The sequence below is a fragment of the Chanos chanos genome, chromosome 7 (genome assembly GCF_902362185.1).
Source record: "Chanos chanos chromosome 7, fChaCha1.1, whole genome shotgun sequence".
Classification (NCBI taxonomy): domain Eukaryota; kingdom Metazoa; phylum Chordata; class Actinopteri; order Gonorynchiformes; family Chanidae; genus Chanos; species Chanos chanos.
This window is the reverse complement of record NC_044501.1, coordinates 45,688,739-45,695,487: the sequence shown is the minus strand read 5'-3', so window position 1 is coordinate 45,695,487 and position 6,749 is coordinate 45,688,739. Positions and strand designations below refer to the sequence as shown.

General features: G+C 42.9%; 3 protein-coding genes across 3 annotated transcripts in view; all 3 read right to left on the bottom strand.

Moving 5' to 3' along the window:
* Positions 1–802: 802 nt before the first annotated feature.
* c1qc (complement component 1, q subcomponent, C chain) lies at positions 803–2,423 on the bottom strand. Its single transcript, XM_030779742.1, has 3 exons — positions 2,345–2,423; positions 1,674–1,844; positions 803–1,389 (listed from the first exon to the last, which is right to left on the bottom strand). The coding sequence occupies exons 2-3, from the start codon at positions 1,837–1,839 to the stop codon at positions 827–829; spliced, it is 729 nt and encodes a 242-aa protein (XP_030635602.1). The 5' UTR covers positions 1,840–1,844; positions 2,345–2,423; the 3' UTR covers positions 803–826.
* Positions 2,424–2,846: 423 nt separating this feature from the next.
* Positions 2,847–4,203, bottom strand: c1qa (complement component 1, q subcomponent, A chain). The gene is made up of 3 exons (XM_030779740.1): positions 4,127–4,203; positions 3,680–3,859; positions 2,847–3,535 (listed from the first exon to the last, which is right to left on the bottom strand). Exons 2-3 carry the CDS (start codon positions 3,837–3,839, stop codon positions 2,961–2,963), a joined length of 735 nt encoding a protein of 244 aa, XP_030635600.1. The 5' UTR covers positions 3,840–3,859; positions 4,127–4,203; the 3' UTR covers positions 2,847–2,960.
* Positions 4,204–4,856: 653 nt separating this feature from the next.
* Positions 4,857–6,749, bottom strand: part of fbxo40.1 (F-box protein 40, tandem duplicate 1) — a 3,183-nt gene continuing 1,290 nt past the window's right edge. Inside the window, exons 2-3 of the mRNA XM_030779444.1 lie at positions 5,950–6,749; positions 4,857–5,057 (exon numbers count right to left, since the gene is read on the bottom strand). The exon at positions 5,950–6,749 is cut by the window's right edge and continues 1,039 nt beyond it. Coding sequence (XP_030635304.1) covers positions 4,857–5,057; positions 5,950–6,749 — 1,001 coding nt within the window. The remainder of the gene's footprint in view (positions 5,058–5,949) is intronic.

Genomic DNA, 6,749 nt, shown 5'->3' with positions numbered 1-6,749 from the left:
TATGGTCTGTGTTAGTTACATTTCCCTCAAGGACTGTATGTACTGAAATGCCTTTGCCCGAGGGATCCCTAAAACCATGGTGGTGTATAAAACGTGAAGGCAGAAGACTTCTGTATTTCACACTGCTACTCTTAACACTTAACACAGGACTGAGGAGTGAATGAATGTTAGCTTAACCCCACATGGTTTCTGCTTTCCCCTTATGCACAGCAGGACAGAGTCACCTATGCACGTTAGCAAGTTTAAACATAGCAAACAAAAAGTAAAGGGAAAACAACATCTTAACAAAAAGGTTTGTTTTGTTTTTTTTCAAAGTTTTAAGTTTGCTCATCATTTTGGGAGGAATTGGTTTTAAAATAATCATTTTCTTTTGTGTTCATTTGAGTCTTTTAGTTTAGTTTGCAGCGCCACACGCTAAAACTACAGGTAGGACTGCAACTGGAGTTACAGAACTACAATTACCAGCACACTCTGTTCATTACCAGTTCATTACAATTACCAGTTCATTTAACTGACGTGACCTATTAAAAGTGATTTACAAGAAGCATATGATAAAGCAAAAAGCATAAATGATTTTCTTTATTTATATTGCTTCACTGACAAATGAAGATACAGGAATGTTCTGGAAGTGAGTGCTGACTTCATTACAACTTGATCTAAAGATTGATTACTATCTAAGCTATATGTGTGTGCATGTGTCTGTGTGTGTGCACGTGTACATGTGCATGCATGCATGTATGTATGTATGTTTGTATGTATGTCTGTATGTATAAATACATACATACATACATACATATATATAGCTAGGGTAAAGCTGATCAGACACTCAGTGAGCGTAAAGGAGGAATCCAGAGAACACACTGTCGGCTTTGTCTCCCGTGGCGTACATGCCATTGTTAGCGGTCGTCTCCAGCCACACTGACTGCCCCTTACGCACGTACACGGCCAGCCCGCCGGAGCTTGCCTGCTGAGTGCTGTAGAGATGATCACAGAAACTGGCGATTTTAGTTCTGTCCCGCAGCAGGTCCACGCAGAGCGACGCCCCGTAAGAAGAGGTGTGGTACACGAAGTAGTAGGTGCCGGACACGGCGCAGACGAATTTCCCCGTGCTCACGTCGTAGTGCTGGTTCACGTTGGTGATGACGCTGGTGAAGCGGACGGGTTTGTTCGCTTCGGGTCTGTTCGAGGTGATCCGGGAGACGCTGAATGCGGACTGCAGCTCGGGCAGGATGCCGCCCGACTCTCCCCTGTCCCCCGGGGGGCCGACGGGACCGGGCGGTCCCCTGGGCCCGTGGTCGCCGCTCACTCCCACCTTCCCGGGCGGGCCTGCCTTTCCCTTGTCCCCTTTCTGCCCTTTTATGACGGCCTCACCGAACCTGAGGGGATTCCCTGCAGAAAGAAGGAAACACACACACACACACACACACAGAGAGAGTACATCCACCTTTGAGAGAGAGCCCAAATACATTCTGAAAAGAACTTTCTTTTTCTGATTGTTGATAATAGAATAGGACAAACATTTTCACATTTAGATGCAGCGCAAAACAGAGACATCCTTTAAAATTCTGTCTTGTGAGCTTGGTACAGTCCCAAAATCTGCCTCTAACCGTATTGAACCCTCAAAAATCGGAGAGATAATGACACTTTTAAAACCCTCCTTATGTGTGCCTCACCTGACTCTCCTTTCTCCCCCTTCATCCCGTCCCTGCCATCCCGTCCAGGTTGGCCAGGTATTCCTGGCATCCCAGGGGTCCCTGCAGAGGGGCACGTTTCCGTGGCAACCAGGGTCGCGAGCAACACTGCTAACAGTGCTCTGAGAGCAGGTGAGCCTGCAGACATATTGGCTGTGAAAAGACAAGCAAAGAGAATTGTCTCTCGAACACTCAAGTACGGCTGCGTTGAGCAGTAGTTTGTTATGAGTGCGTATGCTGCTACACCGCACTCACTCACATCCTCATGAGACAGCACAATTCTTAATTTCTAATTACTCATATTTTCTTTAATGTGACAACAGTCAACAATCATTAAATGCACACATGTACAACAAGCCAAAGCAGTGTGTATGCTTACTGATGTTAATAGCGGAAATACTGTAAATTGAAGACATATGCCATATGCTTTATTTCTAAACTTTGAAAAGGAAATATTCTTTTACTGTGTTCAAAAGTGTTTTCAGATGTGATATTGTCCAAATTAATGACATGAAGCTAAACCTGCTCACATCTCTGCACAACATCCCCACATTGTGAGATAAAAGAAGCAGCTTGAGGAGAAGCAGCTTGAGACATAAACTAACACTGAAAAGCTCACTTTAAGCGTAAAAAAATGTGAAAAACGTACTCACTTGAAAAGTGAAATGAATAAAAGTGCGACTGCGTTTCCCCCACCACGGTAGTCTGAAGTATTCGCTCGAGATGTGAATTGAAATCTACTCTGGTAATCGAATCTGGGATGAACCCGCGCTATTGCGAAACACCAACGTCTATTTTGCAATTCATGCTGGTTTCACACACATATTCTCATAGTCAGCTTCTCATAATCCGCTTCTCATTTCTCTTTTTCTTTTGAACGTTTTCCTCATCCTTGAAAAAAAAAAAAGGCAATCACGTTTATAGCATCCACAAAAGATATCCTCACGCTTTATGACTGAATGTATGTTTATTTCAGAAGAATGGTACAGTCATACGGTATCTATATGTGAACCACCGTATAGAAAAATACAATCAACAGCCGATACAGAAAGCTTACAACAGCAATGACAATGTGCTTTGCATACAGTCAAGAAGCCCATTCATGTTCTTGAACAGTCTAACTTCTAATTTATCCATGCATTTTGAAGACAGCATTCAAACCGACGCAAACCGAGAGCAACAGAAATTCATTTGAATGCCAGAGAGTTGATTAAGCGATTTTGCTAATATGCTAAAAATTTCTTTGAGCCATGAATATGCCACCAGCGCTTAATTACTTGAATAGATCAGGAATCCGCTGAACACCAGAGATGTTTCAAAGGTCTGCGTCATGAAGTTAGCGTCGGCGTTTTGATGTTTGAAAGCCTCTATCCACACCTTGCTATTTTTGACTAGCGTTAGCACCGCTCCTCCAGACAGGACCTGAGTGCGTTTCTTCGTGTTGAAGTCACAAAAACTCAGCCTGGTACCACTGCTGCTCCTCAGTCTCAGGCACAGATTCCCCTCAGACATGGCATGGAAGACAAAATAATACACACCAGGCACTTTACAGCTGAACTCGCCACTACCAAGGTTAAAATCACCAGTCATATCAGTGATTGCGCGGTCAAATCCTATAGGCCGATCGTGCCTGGGGTGCCCCGCTGTGGTCCGCACCACAGAAAAAGCTGGCATTTTTTGAGCGGAGAGGTTTGAGCCATCTCCAGAGGCACCCTTGGGACCTGGAGCACCTGGAAGTCCTGAAACACCGACGATTCCCGGATGCCCTTTTGGGCCAATAGGTCCTGGGTTCCCTAAGTCTCCCCGATCGCCTTTGACAAACACCACAGTTGGATCCTGCAAAGCTGAGAGAGAATACACTTTTACTTTTTGGATCAATACCCTTTTTCTGGTACTAAATTCAATTCAATTCAGTTCTGTTCAATTCAATTCAATTATTGTACGCCTTTCATCCATTGAAAACTGATATGTGTATAACCTGTTCTTACCTGGATCCCCCTTTTCACCTTTCTGTCCGGGCAAGCCGTCCCGCCCAGCGACACCTGGCTGCCCTGGTTTCCCATCCTGGACACGACAGTCCTCACATTGGCTACAGGTGAAGGTCACAGCCAGCCACACCAGAGCCCAGCGACACAGCAGGGAAAACATTGTCTACGACCTTCAGAAACCTACAGAGTCAGATGACACCGTGTTAACACCACGACTTCATCCAGTTTTTCAAGTAACAGCTTTACATTGCTTTACATGTAATAGATATCTAATATTAAAAAAAATCTTTTCTTTAATTTGCAATACATACTGCACGATTTTTAATATGCAATTTCGTTGTAATGTTGCTGGCAGTGGTAATCCATATTTTGCATTACAGGCTACAGGATTAAATGTAAACAATAAGATCCGGTTTGTGTCTTAGAAAAATAAAAATGCTCACTCACCCGTATCTCTGAATGAAATTATAGATTTTTTTTTTTTTACAAGTCAGCTCTGCCGTCTTCTTGATACAAGAGTATACGCTTTGGTAGTAACTACTGAGCAAAATCGTGTTCATAAGTTTCATTTCCTCATTAGGATTTAAACATCTTCCAAAAAAAAAAAAAAAAAAGAGCACATCGATTGCAAAAGAAAAAAAAAAAGAACTCCGTCCTTGCATTCCCTCAGTTTCTAATCTTACTTCATTTTATATTAAGCGTAAACACATGTCTTCTTAAGGCAAAAGTTATGAAATAAAAAGTGACAGAATTCTCATTAGCAAACGCATGCGTTTTTAAAGCCTTACTTGTTAACTACATTTGTATAAATATGGACATTTCCAACACAGACGTCACCTTTATTGAGGAAATAACAGTTGACTAACAGTGAGGAGGGTATCCAAAAAAAAAAAAAAAAAAACCCCACACACAAGAGAGACTAATATGTTTACAAAAACATACACTTTGTAAGACATTTAAACACTATTGAAATGATACAGGCTTTGCAACGACAGCAATAACCATCTTACTGATATTTGACATACGACATAGCTAAAAAAAAGAAGAAAAAAAAAACAGTACAGGGCTTAAATACTCACTTTCATTCAATATTTTTTTTTCCCTCACCCTTAAATCAATAAGTTTGAAACAGAACTAATAGAAAAGTGAGTTTACTGTTAGGTGTTGCAGTAGGGGGCTAATTTTTCAGGAACATAGACACTAGACTCTGACTCTTCACGTCTGTGTCTTGGCTCTGGAAAACACCGGTTAAAGGGAAAGGGTCTGTTTTTCTCTCTGTGTTGTAGTAGGGGCAGACTTTGAGATGTTCTGAGATTGGAGGAAACTCATCGAAGCGCCAACACCTGACGGTGGAGAAGAGGTTGCTGAACTGCCAGACCTATTAGAGTTGAGAATGATTTTATTAGTGAAACAGACTGTGTTCTCAAAATATGACATTTCACATTCAAACATGTAAAGTATGAAGGATTAAATGGTCAGTTCTGCCAATGCTTAATCAGTCTTTTTGTAACCGTGACTAAACTGCTCAAATAGGTTCTTTACGCAATTCATCAGATGTTTTGTTAGCTGCGTGTTTTTCTTCTCTGTCCCAAAATTCTAAGTTGTTTGTTGGGAGCTGGATGAATTTGTTTCTGAGGACCTCTTAAAAGTCCTAAAACATTTGCAGAAATGTGGAAATTCTCAAATATATAGGGCATTAATTGATTACACAGTCAGTCACAATTTCAGGCCAATAACTTTGCTAGTGCTGTTGAAAGTGATCATTTTCTGCACTTCTATTAGGCTATTCATTTAATAAGTCCCACAGCAGTGTGTGTGTGTGTGTGTGGTTTTGACTGAGCTCATTTTCAGGAAGTCCTTGAGAACGCACCAGGTGACTGAGGATAACTTGACAGTTGAGTTGGAAAGTTGGCCTCCCAATTAGATTCCTATATAGTTGGCATCAGAATGAGTTTCTGCCTTAAAATATCCTCACAAAATGTAATTGCTAATTTCATCCTCATTTTTCTTTTTTTGCTATTTGTGTGTGTGTGTATGTGTGTGTATGTGGAGGGGGAAGGGGGTGCATTTGTTGAGTGCATGTTCTTGGAATATCAACTAAAACACTGTCTCTGCTCCCAGAAGTAGAGGCCGTATTACACAGGTTTGCATAAAGTCGATGTGAATTTGTAGTCATCGAATGGAAATTTCAGTGACTGAAATATTATTGTGAATGGTGAGGTCTGTTTCAGTGACATAAAATACCCCTAACAGCATGTTAAAACACTTGCCTGCTTTCTGGACCTCCAGCAAAATCCGCCATGGGAGTAGGTCTTTTTCTCCCACTTGAGAGTGACCATCCCCCTCTCGTGCAGTAAAACCGCACAAACCTCCCGCATAAATTTGGATACCAGGGCCAGCTGGGACAGGGTGAAACTGTCCAGGAACCCAGCAATATGCACAAGAACCTCAAAGGGCAATGTGCTTAAAGGGTCCAGGTTCCGTGCCCTCTTCCTCTCTGAAGTCACCGGTTTCATGCTCTCCTGCAGAATGGGGGGGACATCTGGTCTGAGGCAAAAGGTACTAAGTTCTTTGTCGTAGGTGACTGTGGCCCTGTGGGTGGAGGGCTGGAACCTCTTCTGAGTGTAGGTGCAGCCCAGGTAGGACAGGGGACATCTCTGTTCGAACCAGCCGCTGACACACGTGTGGATGTCCGAGTGGACGTTTTTAAAGTGAGAGGCGAACTCGTCCCTTCTGAACGACTGGCAGCACAGGTACGTGAAAACGGAGCTGGATTTGTTGTGTCTCCTGGTGACGCTTTCGGTCTGGACCTGGACGTGTAGCTTAAGAGGCCTGTCAGCGGTGAGGTCGGCCAACGAGGTGTCCTGTTTAAAAGGAGCTGAATGGAAGTCATACGTTTGCGTTCCCTCATCAACGAGCAGGCCATCTGTGACACTTGCCTCAGCGATCAGGTGTCCTCTTAGTTCCTTTTCTAGAGAACACAAAATAGTTGCTTGAACCTCATCCCATTTCGGCAAGTCTTCCAACTGAAATCCCAAATCGGCCGTGTCGACCTCTTTGCTGATCCGCT

Coding starts and splice junctions, on each gene's coding strand:
- c1qc (XM_030779742.1), bottom strand. CDS start 1,839: ATGTCTGCAGGCTCACCTGCTCTCAGAGCACTGTTAGCAGTGTTGCTC. Junction 1,390..1,673: donor GGGGGAGAAAGGAGAGTCAG/GTGAGGCACACA, acceptor TTCTTTCTGCAG/GGAATCCCCTCAGGTTCGGT.
- c1qa (XM_030779740.1), bottom strand. CDS start 3,839: ATGTTTTCCCTGCTGTGTCGCTGGGCTCTGGTGTGGCTGGCTGTGACC. Junction 3,536..3,679: donor AGGTGAAAAGGGGGATCCAG/GTAAGAACAGGT, acceptor ATTCTCTCTCAG/CTTTGCAGGATCCAACTGTG.